Source organism: Abrus precatorius, unplaced genomic scaffold (genome assembly GCF_003935025.1).
Source record: "Abrus precatorius isolate BTA unplaced genomic scaffold, Abrus_2018 Scaffold3, whole genome shotgun sequence".
In the NCBI taxonomy this organism is placed as follows: domain Eukaryota; kingdom Viridiplantae; phylum Streptophyta; class Magnoliopsida; order Fabales; family Fabaceae; genus Abrus; species Abrus precatorius.
This window is the reverse complement of record NW_020874373.1, coordinates 2215908-2236202: the sequence shown is the minus strand read 5'-3', so window position 1 is coordinate 2236202 and position 20295 is coordinate 2215908. Positions and strand designations below refer to the sequence as shown.

Here is a 20295-nt window from a genome sequence, read left to right as displayed (position 1 = left end):
AATTTTTATTTAAAAATATTTTACATTAAAATATATTTCAATATAATTGTATAAAAGCTGTTAATTTTAAAAGTTGAACATTTTATTTATTTTTTATTATATGAAAAAATTATTAATTAAATATATTTTAAAAACTAAAATCACATTTTTCTATATGATAAATATTTTAATTTAACACAAAATAATAAAAATTTAAATATAAAATTAATAATGGAATAGTTTTCTTTTTCTTTTTCTATCAGTTTTAATACTTTACATTTTAAAGATACTATGACCAAATCATATCAAATTTTAATACTATCTATATAATGTACTATAGTTGTTTTTAAAACTAGATTACTTATATAACTAATACAAATTTTACTCAATATTGATTTTATACATAAATAATATTAATTAAAATAATGTAAAAAATTTATAAATATTTTATCTTTTACTTTGATAATATGAATTTACTACTGCTTTGAATTTTTATTATATTATTTTTTATTTTTTATAGTATTGTTTAAAACATTATATTGTCTATTGTTTATTATTAATTTTTTGATAATATTTTGTATTTTTTATTAGTTTACTAAAAAATATAAATATTTATTAGCAATATATATATATATATATATATATTATTAAATCCATGAAATATATGCACATCATTATGTTCATGTTATTTAACTATTTGACATTAAATTTACCCTTTAATTATTGTTGAGCTATAACTTATTTCATTGTTGAAGACAACGTGACAAATAAATTATTATGCGCTAATATAATATAGTTAGTAAATGTCCATTAACATTCAAACATTTTGAAATTGATTAATCGTAAAATTAATTTAATAATGTTTATTGTAGACTATGAAGTGTTTGATTTAAGAGAATAACGGATAAAGAAAAAATAAAAAAAAAAGGAGGGAAAGAAGAAAAAGTAAACAAATAAATATTTTGATTGACACATAAAAAGGAGGAAATTAAATAATTTTCTTTATCTTTGGTTTGTAAGAAGAAGAAAGAAAAAACAACATTATTTTACTTGTATATCTTTAAAATATTAAATAAATTAAAATAAAATAAAATCACAACTTATTCTATTCATAGGTTTTAATTACTTGTGCTAACTTTATTTAAATGTATAAAAAAATATTAAAATATATCATTATTAAAGTCCAGTTTAAAATAAAATGAAAAACATTTGAATCCATCCTTGTGAACGATAAGTATCAGTTAATCATATGAGAGAAAAAAAAGCAAGAAGACTTTTTGATAAAAAAAAAAAGAGAGTATGAAAATGGAAGTGTTTAGAGTTTGTTTTAAAAAAATGTACGAAAAGGTTATTTCGAATTTTTAATATTTTTTATTTTATAAATTTTAAGCACACTTCCTCTTTTCTCTGAACTCGAGATTTTGTTCGTATTTGTTTCCTTTTATTCTCAAGATATTTAAATTAAATTAAAAATATATATGAATTTTTCTCTCTTTCCACAAAATAACAAGTTAGTGATTTATTTTTCTATTATTATTATTATTATTTATATTTTATCGACGTTAATTTTACAGTGGATAAAAAGGTGTGAAAATTTGGTGCTCCTTATTCAATGGCCCACTTACTTTTTTACTTTATTTCTTCACTTCTTATGTGGAAGCGTGTCTTGGTCCCCCACCTGTCGTTTTGCTACTTCACTTTACCTGCACGTGTCATTTTCACCAGATAATCAGTGAGGAATCATACCATTTTGTTGATATTGGTCATTTTATTTTAATATATAAAGTTTTTAATAAAAATTATCATTATTTTAAACTAATTTTAAAAATAGTTTTAATGTTTTTTATGATTAAATAAGTTTTGAATAAAATATTAAAACATTTTATCTAAATTACGGGTATTCTTATTTAAGTTTAAATTTTAAAATTAAATTAAAATAATCATTCATCAATTGATTTATATGTTTGGTGATTAAAAATATATTATTTAATATAAATAATAATTTTAATATGATTATATTTAATGGGGTGATATTAAATAACGACGGGTGTTAAATTTAATATATGTAGTGACACTTTTAAAATATCTTCATTATAATTAAATTTTATAAATTTATAGGTTAAATTTAAATTTCATCTAAAAGTTTATAAAAATTTAAGCAACGTGTCCCTTCAAGTAAAATTAATTGATTATGCTACAAGATATAAGTTGAGTGTATACAAGTTAATTTTTACAATATATTTTACCTATTTTTCATTCTTATATCACATCAAATACAGTCTTCTTAAAAATTAAAGAACAAAAATAGATACAAAAATATAATATAATTTAGATTAAATACTATTTTTTATTATATTTATAAAAATAAATAGTTTATTTTTTAAGATTAAAAAATATAGTTATATACAGATTGAATCGGGGGCAAAATGGCAATATAGTGGTTTATAAGTAACTCTAATGCATGCCGCTCCATTTATTTCATCAACGGGAGTTATATACAATTTCTTCAATAACTTCACCGTTAGATGCATATTGGATCGGGGTCCAACTTTATTTTATTAAAAATATCTCCCAAAATGCTATTTATTTAAGTGGATTTCCCCCCCTCAAAATACGAACTAAAGCATGTGCACACCTCAGCATCTTGATTTAAATATTCTACATCATTTATATATAAAAAGACATTAATGAAGCTACTTAATTTGTCATCTGATAACATATCATCTTCCAAATAAGTTTACTAGAGAATATTACGGAACCTTATTATTGATGCCAAAGAAAGCATGAAATCAAAATTAATATAAAATTAGAAGGTTTATAATTTCTTCACCGTTACAGCCTTTACTATGGTGTTAAATGTACTAAATAATGGTTCGTGTGAAGAAAGCATTTAATTGTTTATTTATGGTTTTAAAGAAAGCAAAGTTTTTGCGGTGTGGCGGCGAATCCAAGATGTCCAAAATAGTGTGTGATTCAATTCATTAATCCACTCCTTAACGCAACGGCACCGCTGCAGAGTTGTCGTCAGCTCTCTTAAAACCTGCGTTCCTCAATATTGATGGGGTTGCCATCATTGCCCAAATTCATTAGTGTCTTCCGAAAAATAGAAATATTAAAATACATTAAAAATTATTAAGTTAAATCTATAAATAATTATTTCTATTTTATTTTTCATATTTGCTATATCCTCGTAACGAGAAAGAGAACCACATGCGAGCCAATTACGCCCAAAATTACATGTCATGCGTGGCGTGGAGGTTGCTCTGAAATCGATAGACGCCATTTTGTCCGTTGACCCTCCATATTAATTATTAAATGTATAAACATAGTTATGTAGATTCTCAAACAAACAAATCAAAAGATTGGATATTTGGCAAATCGTTACACCAGATCTTCTAAGCAGCAAGCAGATAATTACCCTGTCTTTCACTTATAATTGTTGTTAATAAACATCGTTCAGCTAAGATCTTCTTTGATGGGTCATGTGTTCACAAGTGGATGAAAAATGAAACATTTTATCGTTATAGTTTAGATATTTCTTTGAGTCATCTAGTTAACTTAAATACCAGTTGATTGGGTTATAAATAATCAATCATTCGTTAATCATTTACTAATATATAAATTACAAAATACTATTATGTCATATTTTTTATATTTTCAATCACTTAATCCCTCCTCGCCTTTTCTCCCCTCTCTGTGAGCTTTTCTAACATTACTCACATTTTCAAATTAAAATCTAAAAGCAAAAGATGAATCTATAATCACTTTTACACGTGAACAACCACTTGAATCGATACTTAGATAATATTTATAAATTTACATTTAACTTAATGTTATTAGTTATAACGTTTATTTTGAATTTACGTTTATAAATTTTTTGACGTGTTTCTAGTTATGTACGCAGACAAAATTGCACAACAAAAATTAAAACATATTTTATATTTACAAGAGAAAAAGCTGGGACCTTTATCAGACGTACGAATGAAGATTAAGAAGGAGAGAAAGAAAAAGTAACATATTTTCATATACTTCTGTTCCTTCCGTGGATAAGTTTCTGCACACTGCACAGAACGAATAAATACCCCAAAAATGTAAACATGGTGCAAACAAAAATTAATAAAAAATGATGATACCTAAAAGTTGTCTTACTATGTAATGTGTCAAACTAAATTTGGATAATTTTCTTTACAGCAGCACTTAACCACACCGGGATTGTAATGTGGCGAATATTTTGATTTGCCCATTTCTTTATCAGCATTGAACAAATAACGTATTTAGGCAAACGATTAGAGGCTTAATTTATTAAACTTGTGTTAAATTTATTTTTAAAATAAAGTGATCTATGCTTCTTTTTTTCGGTCAAGAACTGATTTATGTTTAAAATGTTTTATTTTACACTTGGGGAGGCTTCACCACCATTTTACATTGGGTTGCTACTTGGTCCATTTGAATGAAGGGTTTGGGCTTAGAATTCTAAATTTCCACATATCTCTTTCTCTGACATCAAGCCCGAATCCGAATCAGGGCCAACCCTCCCCCACTTTTATCCATTTGGTTTGGGCTCCAGTTGCTTAAAAAGACCCAGCAGAGTTGGCAAAATACAGAACTGTATCCGTTGATAGGTGGTGAAGGTTGTTCACCAATATATACAACCATGTGTGTGTGTGTCCCCAGTATCTTTCAGAGTTGAAGACCACTGATTATCTTAACTCATCAACAATATACAGAAACGGACCGTTTGTAGTAACAGTGCACGGGGACGAAATCATTGAGGGAATGATCGTCAATTTTATTATGTATAGAGTTGAATTTGAATTCAGAATTCCTTCATTATTGATATGTAGTGTCGTACAGGTAAATTTAAGCTTTATACTGAATCTACGGAAACAAATTACTACAATTACATTACCGAAGCTATACATGTGAAAAATGCCATGTAAGGAGCATCTGCCTTCCACTTCCACTTCCTCTCTCTGTTTTACTTAATACTTATTTTCCCTTATCCGAGATTGGTGCCATGAAACTAGTAAAATCTATGAAAAATCTTTCGTACTACACGTATGTAACATTGCTATCCTATAACTTACAAAATCATTCGGCAAGCATCATTGATATGAATGAGGATGATCAGTTAGATCAACCAAGTGTCTCTGCATGAGCACTTGCCATTGGAGAAACAATGAAATCCAGAAGAATCTCTGAGAAAAATATCCCTCTTCGTGACAATAGATGCATATTTTACGAATGTATGGCAGTCCCCACAAAGAAGGACATTCTTTACAATCCGAATGGGCTTTCCCGGCTTGGTCATCAGTATTCCATAAGTTGCTGCCAGTTTTGAACTGTGATAGAACAGAAAATTTTTCTTTTGATGCTCCTCTACTTCATGGAGAACAAAACTCGTGTCTGGTTCGTATCCAATTTTTTGGCATTCCAAGATCAGAATCTCCAATCCACTATATATGTCTTTCTCTTGTGGATGTGATCGATCTCGAGCATAAAATGTATGTATTTTCTTCTGACAAACGATCCAACTTTGAGCTGGGAGTTTGCGAAATCCCTTTTCTCTCATACTTTCCCTGACCATTTCAGAGCGGTCCCATCTCCCAGAAGCAGAATGCAGGTTTGAAACAAGTATAAAGGTAGAAGGATCGTTAGGTTCCAGGGCAAGAATACTCTTAGTAGCCCATTTTCCAATCATTGTATTCTTATGTAGCCTACAACCATCAAGCAAAGCGCGCCAAACAAAAGCAGAAGGCTGAAAAGGCATTTTATTGATAGTTTCTAGTGCTTCTTCCAGTAGACCCCAGTGTCCCAAAACACTGATGAAGGAGGAATAGTGCTCAGATGTGGGCTCAATTTGAAAAACACTTCTCATTGAATTAAACAAACGACGACAGTCATCAACCAAATTTGAGTTAGTGTGCCTGTAAGTTGAAATTACCAAAACAAATGTAACTTGGTCAGGTTTTATGCCCTCCTCCTGCATTTTCAACCATGTTTCCAGTGCTCTGTCCCCCTGTCTGTGCAGAAGATTTCCAGAAATCAAAGTATTCCAAGAAACTATATCGGGAGAAAGCATATCACTAAATATCTTCATTGCATCTTCAACATTCCCACACTTGAAATACATGCTAACAACTGCATTCCCTACTTCCAAATTAGACTGTAAGCCAAATTTAAGAACATGGCAGTGGATTTGCTTACCCACATCAAGATGTCCGACAGTTCCACAAAGACCGAGCATTGAAACCGATGCAACTTCATCCATAATCACTTTCCCATCCGATTGACCAAGGTGAAAAAGAGAAATTGCCTCTTCTGGTTTCCCATTTCGAGCATACCCACATATCATGGATGTCCAAGCTACGGACCTAAATTCCTCCAACTCCCATCTGCAAAACATCTTCTTTGCATCCGCCATCCTCCCACACCTCGTGTACATGTCAAGCAAAGCAGTTTCAATGCAAGCATTTGATCCAAAACCAAACTTGATAGCAAATCCATGAATCTGCTTGCTGACCCAATAGTCAGCAAGCAAGCCACAAGCATTAACACCACTAGTCAAAGAGAAATTCGTTAACTCCAAGCCCTCTTCCACCATTTTTATAAACAAATCCATAGCCTTTAAACCTTGGCCATTTCTACAAAAACCAGACAAAAGAGCATTATACGACACAGAATTCTTTTCAGGCATGTCATCAAACACCTTCAAAGCTAAATCCACCAACCCAAACTCCATATACACCGTGATCATCTCCGTCCAAGTTATAACATCCCTCGTACTCATCCTCTGAAACAACCACACCACATCATCAAGAGTTCCACACTTAGCATAGTACCCAATAAGAGCATTCCCAACGTTCAATTCAGCGTCCAACCCAACCTTAACAGCATGCGCGTGGACTTGCTGGCCTTCCAACACCGAAACACTTGCAGCACACGCAGTCAAAAGTATCGACAACGTGAAATAATCCACTCGAAACGCATCACTGGCTTGCATGTCACGAAACAACTGAAACGCAGCGTCGTACGTAAGCTCCTGCAGCGCACCGGACATAACGGTGTTCCACGACGCAATATCCCTGTGCGGCATTTCATCGAACAGCTTAAGCACAACCGGGAAAGGCCCACACTTGGCGTAGAGAGACATGAGGGCGTTGGCGACGAAAGGAGAGTCCAAGTGGCCCGTTTTGATTGCAGCGGCGTGTATTTGAAGGCCCAATTGGAAGTGAAGAATCCGAGTGGAAGCGGCTAAAACGGCGACGTATGTGTATTCGTTGGGGAGGACGTGGGAACGCGTCATGTGAAAGAAGAGGCGGAGGGCTTGGAGGTGTTGATGGGCCTTGGATAGGCCGGAAATGAGGGTGGAGTAAGAGACGACGTTGGGGGAAGAGAGGGAGAGGAAGAGGCGTTGGGCGTGGGAGAGAAGGCCCAATTTGAGGTAAGTGGATATGAGAGCGGTGGATAGGTGAGTGTCTTCCTCGTGTTTGAGAAGGGAAGCGTGGATGGCCTTGGCGAGGTTGGTGTCGCCGTGTCGAGAGGACAAGTGGATGGCGTGGTGGAGGGAGTGTGGATCGTTTGAGGGTGGAAGGTAATGAGTGGCATGGCGGCGTTTGGAGGTGTTGGGTTTGAGGAGAGATTGAAGAAAACAAAGCGAAGAAGAGTGGAAGAAGGACTTCGTTTCCAGAACTGCCATCTATCCATCCATATCCACTCTTCCAACTGCAATTTCCTATGTCGTTTTACACTTCATACGCCTACTGTTTACAATTTCGGATACTTCTAATCTCACCCTCTTTTTTCAGTATTCAAATTCATTTTTGCTAGATTATTTATTTATATTTTTAATATAATATAATTGATAGTAATTTTCTACTACCTAAAGGATGAAATTAATGAAAAATATTTTTTATTTATGCTCATAATTTTAAAGTATTAAATACATTCTATTGATGTTTTAAAATATAAAAAAATAAATAATAATATTTTTATGTTTTAATATTATAAATATTTTTTAAATATATTTTACTTTTTATCATATGCCAATTTATGCACAATCCCCACCCTCAAGAAGTCATCTATTATTATAAAGAGAGAATTTTAATTCATGTACACTTCGTAAGCTATATCTTTTTTTTCCTTCTTTTTGGTGCTTTAAATTTCATGTAAAATATTCTTTAATTTATGTAACATAATATAATATTGTGTTTTATTTTTACTAATATAAACCTTTCCTAATTACTAATCTTATTACATGAATCAGCGAAATTAATATACAAGGGAAAAAAGAAGAAGGTCGAAATATTAATATAAATGACGACGACGACTACCATGATATTTTATTTTCAATAAAATTAAAAAGTTCACCGGTCAAATTGAATGACGCAAAAACTTAAAGCATAATTCTCCTTGTTGTTTTTCCAAAGCGAAAATTAACTTTAAAAAAAGAGTAAAGAAAGTGGTGTTGGTTGCGCAAATGGAATTGAGGAGCGAGACTTACCTCTGTTGGTGATTTCCATGGACGGACATCGTAAACAGCAGGTACTTACTCACTCACTCACTCTTCTTCCCTGCAAAATCATTCAATCTTGTTCCTCGATTTCCTTCCGTGCCGTGACTTTGATAGAATTGGGAATCAAGGAATGAATCACTCAATTAATGATGATTTTGATCATTGCTGTTCAGGTATCGTTGAGAGGAGCAAGTGAGAAGGAGATTACGAGAGACGACCTTCTTCAGAAGGTCTCTCGCGAAAGAGAGCTTCGCAATTATGCCAAACGAGCTGCTGCTGCTGCTCTCTTCATTCAGGTCCATCATCTTTTTTTAATTTCATAGAAATTTCTTCCAGATTCAGCTCCCCCTTCCTTTTTCTACATCGCTACCATTATTTCTTCTTGTCATTGGATAGCGTGTTTATGATATATTCTCCCGTTAGATGGCTAGATGCATGAGTTCTGGAAGCACGGATATGATGCGGGTACCGTTATACTGATAAAATTTTAAAATTACAGGACAAGACACAGTTATAATACAAAATATAAAATTAATGTAAAATAAAACTCTTATATGATAAAAAAATTGAATACATAATAAAAAATATTTAAAAATGCAACTAAAGGTATTTATAGTGTTTATGCAATATCTGACATGAATATGTGTTCAACATGGATACCATTTTGAAGTGTTTGTGCATCTTAGTGTGCCTTGATACAATGGAAAAGTTGCAGCCTAGTGTGACCTCGTGGTCATGAGTTCTGATTGTGGAAACGGCCTATATGTCATGCGCTGTGTATATCTCACCTTCCCTTTTTTTGTGTTTGGAGCATGTTATTCAGTGCAAATTTTGATTTTTGTTGATGTTTAGAGAAGTCACAGGATAAAAATTTAAATGTAATATTGAATGATAGTGTTCTTATGGTATTTTACTTGATGCTTTTAGATGACAATGCTTGATATTATTTTGTTCAATTAATCAAACCAATGACCTAGAATCCCTGAAAACAAAAATATGTATACTTGAGGCCTACTTTATAGTACACTTTACACTAGAAGGTTGGTAACTACAATTTGTTAGTATCTTCATAGTTTTCATTTCATTTACACCTCATGTTTGAATCAAAATGAAGAACTAATATCTGTTTTTCAATGTTAAAAGAGAGTATGGAGGTGCTTCAAGGTCACAAAGATGGTTGCTCTGCAGCTTCAGCAGGAGTGGGAGATAGTGGTGAATCATTATACTGGTGTGATGACAGCATGTTGGATTTCAAACAACTTGTTGAGACCATTTCTGTTCTTTATCACACGTATCACTACTCAGCATCAGAAGGTCCACATCAAGAAAATAGACTCTATGAGGCTGTGCTTTACAATCCTACTGGAAAGCATGAAATCATCTGGTATATTGCCTCATTCAGATGTTTTTTTATCTGATTTAAAGTTCACTTTATAATTATGTAATCATTTTAATAATGGCATGCCAAGAGATTATATGAAATTATGAATGCCAAAGTACGTTTTTTTTTAATCTGTTTTCCTCAGTTTTGAGAGTTCAAAGGAATTGTTCCCCCCCTCCCCCCTTTTCCTTTTTGTTTATCACACCTACTTAATTCATTACTAATGGATCTGTTTTTCTCTCTGTTTAGATTCAAGGCAGAACTTTTGCTCTCTGGCAATTGGTACAACTGAAGAAAGAAGAATATGGAGTTACCAGGCACAGCAGCTGACTTCTCTTAGTTTCTTCATTCTTTCAGAGTTTTGTGAATGCAATTCAGGGGCTCAAGATATTATTATTATTACGTCCCTAGCAATGCGTGTTCTTGTTATGTTAACTGATCTGAAAGGATGGAAAGGCATTACAGATGACAATCACTTAGATGCAGATTTAGCAGTGGAAGGTTTAATTCAGTTCATGGGGGGTACTAATAGTGGTTGTTATGTGTCTATTGCCAGATATATTAGTGCATTGGATAATTATTCTTCTCAGTCAAAAGTTATAACCCAGGCAGATGAAAAATTTTTCATTACTGCAAGTGCAATAACTTTAGCTGTGCGGCCATTTTATCTGACAAACTGTGATGTAAAAGGCCCTGGTATGCTGGATGTCAACCATGCTGCTAAGCAGTATATTGTTTATCTGCTGACCATACCTTGGCTTGTGCAGCATCTCCCATCTGTTCTTCTACCTGCTTTAAAGCACAAATCTATTTTGTTTCCATGCTTCCAGACTCTATTGGTAAGCATCATTAGAGTAGAACAATTTCTCCTGCCAAATTATTAGTCTGCTTTTTTATTTTACTGACAACTTGGTCTCTTTTTATAATTTTTAATTCTGTTTGGTTTTTTTCACTTTCTTCTTCTTCTTTTGAAGGAAGTGAAGAATCATGTAATTATAGCCCTATGTATAATTTATTAAATTAGTGCCAACTTTTAACCTGCAGATTTGATGGTTGTGCATGCACATTGGGCTTCTCTATGCATACTTAATTTGCTTGATATTGTAGTTATACGTTTGCTAAATCAAAGATGAATCTTTCTTGCTTAATAGCTAAGTTTGTTTTTCTATAGTATCTGTCATTTTAGTATTGTAATTATGACAAAGCAAATAGTTGTTCTGCTATTTTTTTAATCTACCATCAAATTATTTTTCTCACTATTTATATGGGGGAATATATAGATTCAATATTTCTAAACTGAAAAAACTCAATATTTTATTTTTCTCAGATAATATTTTGTTTTTCTGTAAAAAATATAAAATAATGGTTCAAAGTTGATTTTTCACCCTTAGTTTGCAAATATATTATTATTTTTCCTAATTTTATTATTTTATATTATTGATGATGATGCTTTCCTGTGACGGATGAAATTAAAAATAATGATGCTTCATTGAATTGTTAAAATATGAAGTTTAAATGCCTTCTATTAACCTTTCACCTCAAGTCAATAAATCATATAACATCATAGATTGTGGTTTATAATTCAAACATATCAGAACTGATCAAACTCTGACAGGCAATGACAGATTTTGAAAGAGAACATTTTAACAGAGATGTCAGAGTTGGTCAAATCAGAGAATTTTGACTCTTTCAAGGTGATTCCACCAGTTGGTTGGGCCCTCACTAACACTATATGCTTAGCAACAGGGAATGAGAATGAATCCTTCAATCAAGGTTTAGACTATGCATTATATGTCCACGTTGTTATTACTCTAGCAGAGGGCCTACTGGCTTGTCTTGATAATGTTGGAAGGGTCAGAAAGAAAAAGAAAGCCTTTCAAACTGATGTTGAAAGTTCAACACAGCCAGTTGATATGGTTCTGCAGGAGGGTGAATCAACCAATGAGTCCTTAATAATATCATACATGGACCAGTTTAGGCCTGTTTGTCAGCAGTGGCATCTCACAAATCTTTTGACATCAATAGATAGAGATGCCTCTAACAAGGCTGGGACTTTGGTCTCAAATAGTCTGGAATGTTTGGGGAAGCTAGATTTGTGTGATGTTGCACTTTTTTATTCTCAGTTATTTAGAATATTTTCAGCCTTGAGTCCAATTCGTGGCTCATTACCAGTTCTCAACATGCTATCATTCACTCCTGGATTTCTTGTGCGATTGTGGGGTGTACTGGAGGATTCCTTTTTTTCTGGAGACAAACATAATGCTGATAATCACATGAGTGAAAACAGAAAACATAAAGCATTTGAGAAGATGCAAAAACACACGAGTAAAGATGGGGCTAATAAGTGGGTCACTGTACTTCATAAATTTACAGGTAAGTCACAAGCAGGTACAGATTGCACAGATTCTACTAGCAGTCACTCTGAGCCCAGCAGAGTGAATGAGGATTTGTCAGATTTATGGGACATAGAACCTATGAGGCATGGCCCGCAAGGCATTCCAAGGGATATATTTTCTGTGCTTCATCTTTTCTGTGCAACCTATTCTCACCTGCTTTTAGTTCTTGATGACATAGAATTTTATGAGAAACAGGTAATTCCTTGGCGTCTCCTTGTCCCTGTCCTTTTATGAATTAATTCAAAATTTGAAAAACTAACTTTTCAGGAGCATTATATAACATTGCTAGGTTCCATTCAGATTAGAGCAGCAACGAAGAATTGCATCAATGCTCAATACCCTAGTTTATAATGGCTTGTCCCATGTTAGTTGTCATCATAATAGGCCTCTCATGGATTGTGCTGTTAGATGCTTACATTTACTGTATGAAAGGGATTGTAGACACCCATTTTGTCCTCCTGATTTGTGGCTTTCTCCTGCTAACAAAAGCCGCCCACCAATAGCAGTTGCTGCCAGAACTCATGAAGTTTTATCAGCCAACCTGAGATCTGATGATTCACCAGCTTCACTGAGTGTCGGTTCTGTAGTTACCATTGCTCCTCATGTTTTCCCTTTTGAAGAGAGGTAACTACTACCTCTGACCATTAAGTGAACTCTCGCATCTTGTCATAAATGTTTTATGCAATTGATGCTATCCTGTAAATATCTTTTTGACATTTCAACTGTCACCTTCAAATTGATACTTTAGAAGGATAAAATATGGGTAAAAAAGAGCTAATGACCAGTTTGCTGCCAGCATGAATTGGTTTGTTAAGTTTTCTTATGTGAGTAGAAAGTAAAAGTTCGGAAAAAATTTGATCTTAATTTAGTTGTCTTGTCACTGTGGTGGTGTTAATTAACTTAACTGAACAAAATTTTCGGGGTACCTTCACCATATATTTATTTATTTATTCTTCTGTTGGCTGATCAAATTGAGAATTGATAAACTGATATCACTTTAGAAGATTACTGTTAGTATGCCCTTTCTTCTTGTCATCTTTCAAATTTTCTTAAACTTGATATGTGCACAAAGAATCATTTGGGTATAATATTACTCATATGTCTTATGAAATAGTGGATTTTTTAGTACATGAATGGTTATTTTGTTTATTTATCAATTATACACTGGGTTAAGCATTAGGAAACTGTAAGTGTAGAAAATCAACTAGAATAAACTTGAAATGGGAGAAAGATGCTCAAAGAAAGTATCAATCAATGTGATTGAATTGGACTTTTCTTCCTAAGAGTAAAGGGACAGAGTTTGGATGGGATATTTGATTGCAACTTGTCATTCAAATCATGTTCATTTGTTTTGAATGTTTTATCACTGAAATAGAGTTGAGATGTTTCGTGAATTCATCAAGATGGATAAAGCATCCCGAAAAATGGCTGGTGAAATTTCTGAACCTGGTTCACGTGCTGTTGAGATAGTAATACGTCGAGGTCATATTGTTGAAGATGGATTTCAGCAATTAAATTCCCTTGGGTCAAGGTTGAAGTCATCAATTCATGTATCATTTGTCAGTGAATGTGGCCTTTTGGAGGCTGGCCTGGACTATGGTGGATTATCTAAAGAGTTTTTAACTGACATATCAAAAGCAGCATTTGCTCCTGAGTAAGTTTGACATGTTATTTTGTACTTTGTTGCATCTATTTCATGGTTAGTTCCACTTTCACGAGTGACTTTAAGCTGACACTTTTTCCTTATGTCTTAGATATGGACTCTTTACCCAAACCTCAACATCAGACAGGCTTCTAATTCCAACAGCATCTGCCAGATATTTGGAGAATGGTCTTCAGATGATTGAGTTCCTTGGAAGAGTAGTGGGCAAAGCTCTATATGAAGGAATATTACTAGATTACTCTTTCTCTCATGTTTTTGTACAAAAGCTATTGGGACGATATAGCTTTCTTGATGAATTATCAACACTTGATCCAGAGCTATACAGGAATCTTATGTATGTCAAGGTAAACCCATGAGACACATCCATGCTATTTTGCTTCTCTTTCGTACAAATCTTTGTTCAAAATTAGTAAGGGTCATTCACAATACCTCACATCGTTTTATATTAGGGTTTGTGTTTTTTGAATTTTGACTCGGTTTGATATGCCAGTATAAATAATATGTGGATGGCCTAGTCCGTTTGCAATCCTACTATAGTATAAATAATATTTTATATAAATATTTCTCCTTGAGTCCATGTCTTGGTGGGTAGGTGTAGCAGCTGGATGTTAGATAACTCAAGAATAAAAGTATTATTTATTACAGCCTTAAAATTCATTAATGTGATGCCTTCTGAATTTGCTATGTTAGTTTGGTTCTAGGATCGGAATTGTTCTTCCCTTGAATGCTAATCAATGTCTCATTTGCTAATTTAACTTGCTTGTGTTTTGACCTGAGTGGATACTGTGTATGATTGTTCTTGTATTTTTCCATTCTATTGGACAGAATTATGATGGTGATGTCAAGGAGCTCTCTCTTGATTTCACAGTTACTGAAGAATCATTGGGCAAAAGGTATGTGATTGAGCTCAAGTCTGGTGGCAAAGATATTTCTGTGACAAATGAGAACAAGATGCAGTACATACATGCAATGGCAGACTACAAACTCAATCAACAGGTTTTCCTGTATCATAATGCATTTTTTCTCCTGTATTCACTGTTGTAATAGGTATATATGTGACAATGTTGAAATTGCAGATATTGCCGTTTTCAAATGCATTTTATAGAGGGTTAACTGATCTTATATCACCATCCTGGTTAAAGTTATTCAATGCTAGTGAGTTTAATCAGGTATCTTCTTTTTCCAAGTGTGTTGACAAAGTTTTGTTAGGGACTTTACTGTTTACTCTTTTTTCTGGCACAAAGGGCAATAGAACATTTCTGTGACAAAAATTTTGCATTTACCATTGCCTGCTGTATCAGTGTTGAAGTAGCTTTTTTTTTTGGTGCAAAGGAATATGCCATAATAAGAGAGAAAGTCTTTAGTAGAGTATTCAAATCAAGATGCATTTATTACTCACCAACTACAGCCAATGTGCAATAGTTCGTACTGTGAAATATATTCTTAGATATACAAGAATGCAGTTGCTTTCAGGTGGCAATTATGATATTGACATTGATGATTTGAAAAATAACACACGATACACTGGTGGTTACAATGAGGGAAGCCGGACAATCAAGATCTTTTGGGAGGTATTGGCATCTTAAAACTATATATATTTTCCAACCTCATGAATTATATTGAAAAGTTTATGTGCTATCAGTGCAAATGCCAAGTTTAAGAAACCAATATTCAAACTGTGTACAGGTAATTAAAGGTTTTGAACCAAAAGAGCGCTGTATGCTTCTTAAATTTGTCACCAGTTGTTCTCGTGCTCCATTACTTGGGTTCAAATACTTGCAGCCACCTTTTACCATCCACAAGGTATGTTTTTGATGTTCTATGTTTGATGGACATTCAAAATCATTTATACTATCTCCTCATCAATCCCATCCTGCTTTGTTCTTGCAATGAAATAAGGCATGGTTTGTAATTTTCCTTTTACTCTGGCAGAGTACATTAAGCACAACAATATAGTTGTGAAGCAAAGCATCTTGAACTCAACTTATCATTTATCTGGAATAACTTGTGCCCTAGATGGGACTTATATACTAAGCAGTTTTATGTTAGCTTTAGTGCTTCAATTGCTAGCTATGAGTTGAAAGAGTTGTATTAGATGCTTAGACCTTTATCTTGTGGTTGCCCGTTTTGATTTATAGGATCTCTGCATTTCTCCTTCTCTCCTTTGCAGTATCGTGATCCAGTAATGGAGTTGGAAGAATCCCTAGAAATAATACCTTGTTTAATGGAATATTAAGATGTCTTGATTTCGTTGGTTAGTACTCATGTCTATTTGTTTGCGTAGGTTGCATGTGATGTCCCTCTTTGGGCAACAATTGGAGGACAAGATGTTGATCGACTTCCATCAGCTTCAACCTGCTACAATACTCTCAAGGTAATACTAATCGAGAGTAACATGGGAACGCATCCTTAACTGTATACTTGGGAGACATTTAGCATGATAGATTCCTAACTCCCAAGTATTTTTTCAAAATCTATGAATAAGATATTTGGGGTTTTGGATGAGATATTTGAAAGTCAAGATCCTTATGTTGCTTATGAGTTATGTAACATTAAAAATTTGATTCTTGAAATTTCATAATATCATGCCTCAAAATGTCACATATATAGGTTTGTTAGTTATAAATCCAGACTTTCGGTTGTCCACTAACCATGTCCATTTAGCGATTTGAGTCATTGAGACAAAATTGTTGTCACCTTTAGGCAATCTCGTGTCATATTATGAGTTATTTACAGTTTTTTTTTTCTGCCTCTCAATGATTTCAGCTTCCAACATACAAACGTCCAGGCACTTTGAGAACAAAGCTTTTATATGCTATCAGTTCAAATGCTGGATTTGAACTTTCTTGATTTGCTTCAGGAGGTCAGTGTTTTTATGATGTATCTTATAATGAAGGTAGTGTCTACTTTGATAAATCGAACTCTACAAGATTCAGTCTTGTTTCAGTGCTACTGTTCACCTGTCCTCTGTTTGCTAGTTTTTTTGCTCGTTCCCTTTTCGGTGTTAAGGATATGAATAAAGTTCTTATGCCTTAATTTTGTTCAACCACAAAGCCATTGGAAGCATTAAGGTAATATTGACGTCAAACAAGTTTCTGACGGGATTAGCATTTCATTTTAGAGCGCAAGTTAGAAACAAGCCCACTAAGAGAGATTTGTTTCTAGAATAACGTCATTTCAATTTGGATTTCCGATTAGAGCTCATAGGTGTGTGAGTTTGAAAATCATGCACACGTTGGTGTGAGATTTAACAGATATTTAAATGTTGCAATTGGTCTATAGCCAATCACATGCAATTTTTTGCAGTTTTGATCAGCAGTCAAAGAATCTGAGAGCTGTCTATTTGTTCGTGCGACTTGGTGGTCATATCCCAAAGAAGCTAGAGTATATCAATTACCAGTACCACAAGTTTAGATCACCGAGTTCGTTCTGCAAATTCTCAGACTTGCTGTTGAAGTTTTTGTTAAAGAAAATAGCATTCTGATATAGTCTGGGAAGATATTGGTTGCTTCTAGAGCTAAACAGAGTAATTATTGCGCCCAAATAGCCAATTAGTGTCATGGTTGTTACTTCAATCCTCCTCCATTATCCCGTGCATGGAGATTCTGTTGTATGTTCATATCGGGCACAACGTTGTTATATTGATTATTTGAAGCATATGTGTAAATGCAAATAATTATCATCACGCAATCAAAATGCATGGTTCACAGGTTTTTCACGACTGGAATGGCATACATTACTCGGGTTGAATTCATCTTTTGTGTCTAAAAGCAGGTTATTATTCTCCATTCGGACATTACACGGAAACGGGTATTTTTCCTTTACATTATGCTTAGCTGAAACGAAACGACCGTGTTCTATGATGGGCTCTGGACGTATATGTAACATTTTTTGGTTGGGAGGAGAGAAATAAGTAACGAGAAATTCAGACATAGAAAACTAATAAAAATTAAAAAAATTTGTTTCATATATTTGTTTTCGTTCTCTATATTTCCACTTACCCCAAATAATAGAACTATCGAAATTGCATTTTCCCCTTGTTAAAACATGACATCAAACATAAAAAAATAGTTTTAGGTCAATGGTAGGTCTCCCTTGAAAAATAATAAAGTTCTCACAACAAACGTTTGAAATGTATGAGTTAAAGAATATTAATATATTATTGAAATTATCACCTAAAAAAAGCTAATGATTTTTTAATGAAGTAAATATTTCTCATTACATATTTTCTAGGAAAAGTTAATATTTTGAATCTCTAACTTTACTTTTTATTTTGTTTTGATTTTCTAACTCTTATTTCTTTTTAGTCCTCTAATTTAATTTTATTAGTTTGGTCTTCTAAATTATTTTCATTTCATGTTGGTTCTTTAACTTTTTTTCATTTTATATTGGTCTTAAATTTTTTTATTTATTTTATTTTGGCTTCCTAATTTTATTTTAGAGAATTCAACTAAAATAAAAAACAAAATTAGAGGACTAGCATGATAGAAAAATAAATTATAGGATCAAATCAGAATAACAAATAAAGTTAAAAGATTGGACTAAAACAAACGTTTAAAGCTAAAAGATTATAGTATTAATTTTTCCTATTTTCTTGTTTTTTTAAATATTGTTTTAAGATGTTTGTTGACAAAGAGAAGTTAAAGAAAACAATAAGAATTTTAACTCTCCCTCTTGCACTAGGTGTGGTGATAATTTTGAATCAATCATCCATATTTTTTGAGATTGTTTTTTAATAAGACAGGTTGGGACCACTTCATTTTTCTAAAACATAAAACTGTTTTCTTTAGTAGTAATCTACATAATTGGGTTAGTAGCAACCTTTCTAACCAGTGTAATATTATTTTCTCTACTTGGCCTAGACTTTTTGGTTTTGTAATCTGGTATCTGTGGCTTGAGAGGAATTCTTTTATTTTTCAGCAATTTTATATTTTTCCTAATAATTTAATTCTATGTTCAGAACTAACAATAATTTTAATTCTATTTTGATTAAGCAGCAAAGCCGTGTCAAGTAGATTCTCTTCAGTTCTAGTCACCTCAAGTTTAATGTGGATGGTTCGGTTCCCTCTCATAATAAAGCTGTTGGATTTGGTGGTCTCATAAGGGATAGTCAAGGTAAATTTGTTGCTAGTTTTCATGGATGCACATCTCCCTGTTCTCCTCTTGGTGCTGAACTATGGACCTTATTCTAGAGAATCAAATTGTTTCTCCAAAAGCAGATTCAATGTGATTGAAGGAGACTCTAAAAAAGTGTTATCTCTTGTTTTGAATTGCCAATCTTGTCACTATCCTTTTGCTATTTTACTGCATAATATTAGAGTCCTTTTGAAACAAATTTTGTTTGTTAAGTTTAATCATATTTGTAGAGAAGTTAATTATTGTGCCAATTGGCTTGCTAAACTTGGTGTTGATGAGTATATTCTTTTAGTTTATTTTGATAATTCTCACTCCTCTCTATTCTCCTTTCTGTGTTTTGATGCCTATGAAAGTAAGTATTTTCAGATATAACTCTTAGTTTTTATTTTGGGTGTTTAGCCCCTTCTTTTAGGAAAAAAAAAGAAGAAGAAGAAAATAATAAGAATTTTTAAAAATAAAATTAGAAGATTTATAATTTGAATATCATAATAGAAATAACTGTATGTTAATGTTTTCTTTAGTAAACAGAAATAAAAAGTTTAAACAATTTGCAATACAAAATATTAAAAGAAAAAGCTTAATTTTGATGCTCCGTAAGTGTACAAATTTTTATATTGTTAATAAATTAAAATATATTAACGATATAATTTTTATATTACTTATTATAAAAATTAATACTTGATATAAGTCTATAACCATCTATGATTGGATGAAAGTTTAATATATTTAAATTAACCTCTTGAAAAAACAGTAAAACGACTACCGCAAATTGTAAATGTTTGGAATATTCCATGACATGCAAAATGGATGGCTTTTATGTTTGATATAATAGCAGTCATGATTTCTATTAAATTATTGATTCCGCAAAAATATTACTCATTATTCTTTCCTTAACAGGTAGGATTTACAATTCTTGACATGATGACATGGGATATATTTTCAGTGTTTATGTTTGAAATTCAAAATTTTATTACTCAATTAATTTTTTTTACAACATTAAACTTTACAAAATCAATGTTAAATTATGTAATGTTATTTTCATAATAATGTATGAAAAATTTTAAATAAATTAAACATGCATAAATATGTAATTTTATAAGTAATACACTTGCTTGTATTTTAAACAGTATATTATATCTTTATATCTTAAAATAAACCTCATAAAATATTAAATAGTTTTTAAAATTTGTAGACTTAATATATTCATTGAGAGTTCCTAAATCAC

At 32.5% G+C, this 20295-nt stretch overlaps 2 protein-coding genes across 8 annotated transcripts; one reads left to right on the top strand and one right to left on the bottom strand.

The window, feature by feature from the left end:
* Nucleotides 1-4261: 4261 nt before the first annotated feature.
* LOC113862794 (pentatricopeptide repeat-containing protein At5g03800) lies at nt 4262-7760 on the bottom strand. Its single transcript, XM_027495997.1, has one exon. The coding sequence runs from the start codon at nt 7676-7678 to the stop codon at nt 5111-5113; it is 2568 nt and encodes an 855-aa protein (XP_027351798.1). The 5' UTR covers nt 7679-7760; the 3' UTR covers nt 4262-5110.
* A 474-nt stretch (nt 7761-8234) lies between these two features.
* LOC113861682 (E3 ubiquitin-protein ligase UPL7) lies at nt 8235-17801 on the top strand. 7 transcript variants are annotated; one of them, XM_027494660.1, is made up of 15 exons: nt 8235-8523; nt 8668-8790; nt 9638-9878; nt 10125-10714; nt 11501-12466; nt 12561-12895; nt 13647-13925; nt 14026-14278; nt 14760-14930; nt 15011-15103; nt 15398-15505; nt 15621-15737; nt 16219-16308; nt 16701-16797; nt 17241-17801. In XM_027494660.1, the coding sequence occupies exons 1-14, from the start codon at nt 8500-8502 to the stop codon at nt 16782-16784; spliced, it is 3474 nt and encodes a 1157-aa protein (XP_027350461.1). In that variant the 5' UTR covers nt 8235-8499; the 3' UTR covers nt 16785-16797; nt 17241-17801. The 7 variants fall into 7 exon arrangements, 4 of the variants coding, with proteins under 4 accessions (XP_027350461.1, XP_027350462.1, XP_027350464.1 ...); XM_027494661.1 differs by having other exon boundaries at nt 8377-8523; nt 16701-17801; XM_027494663.1 differs by lacking the exon at nt 15621-15737 and having other exon boundaries at nt 8377-8523; nt 17241-17443.
* The last annotated feature ends 2494 nt before the right edge of the window (nt 17802-20295 follow it).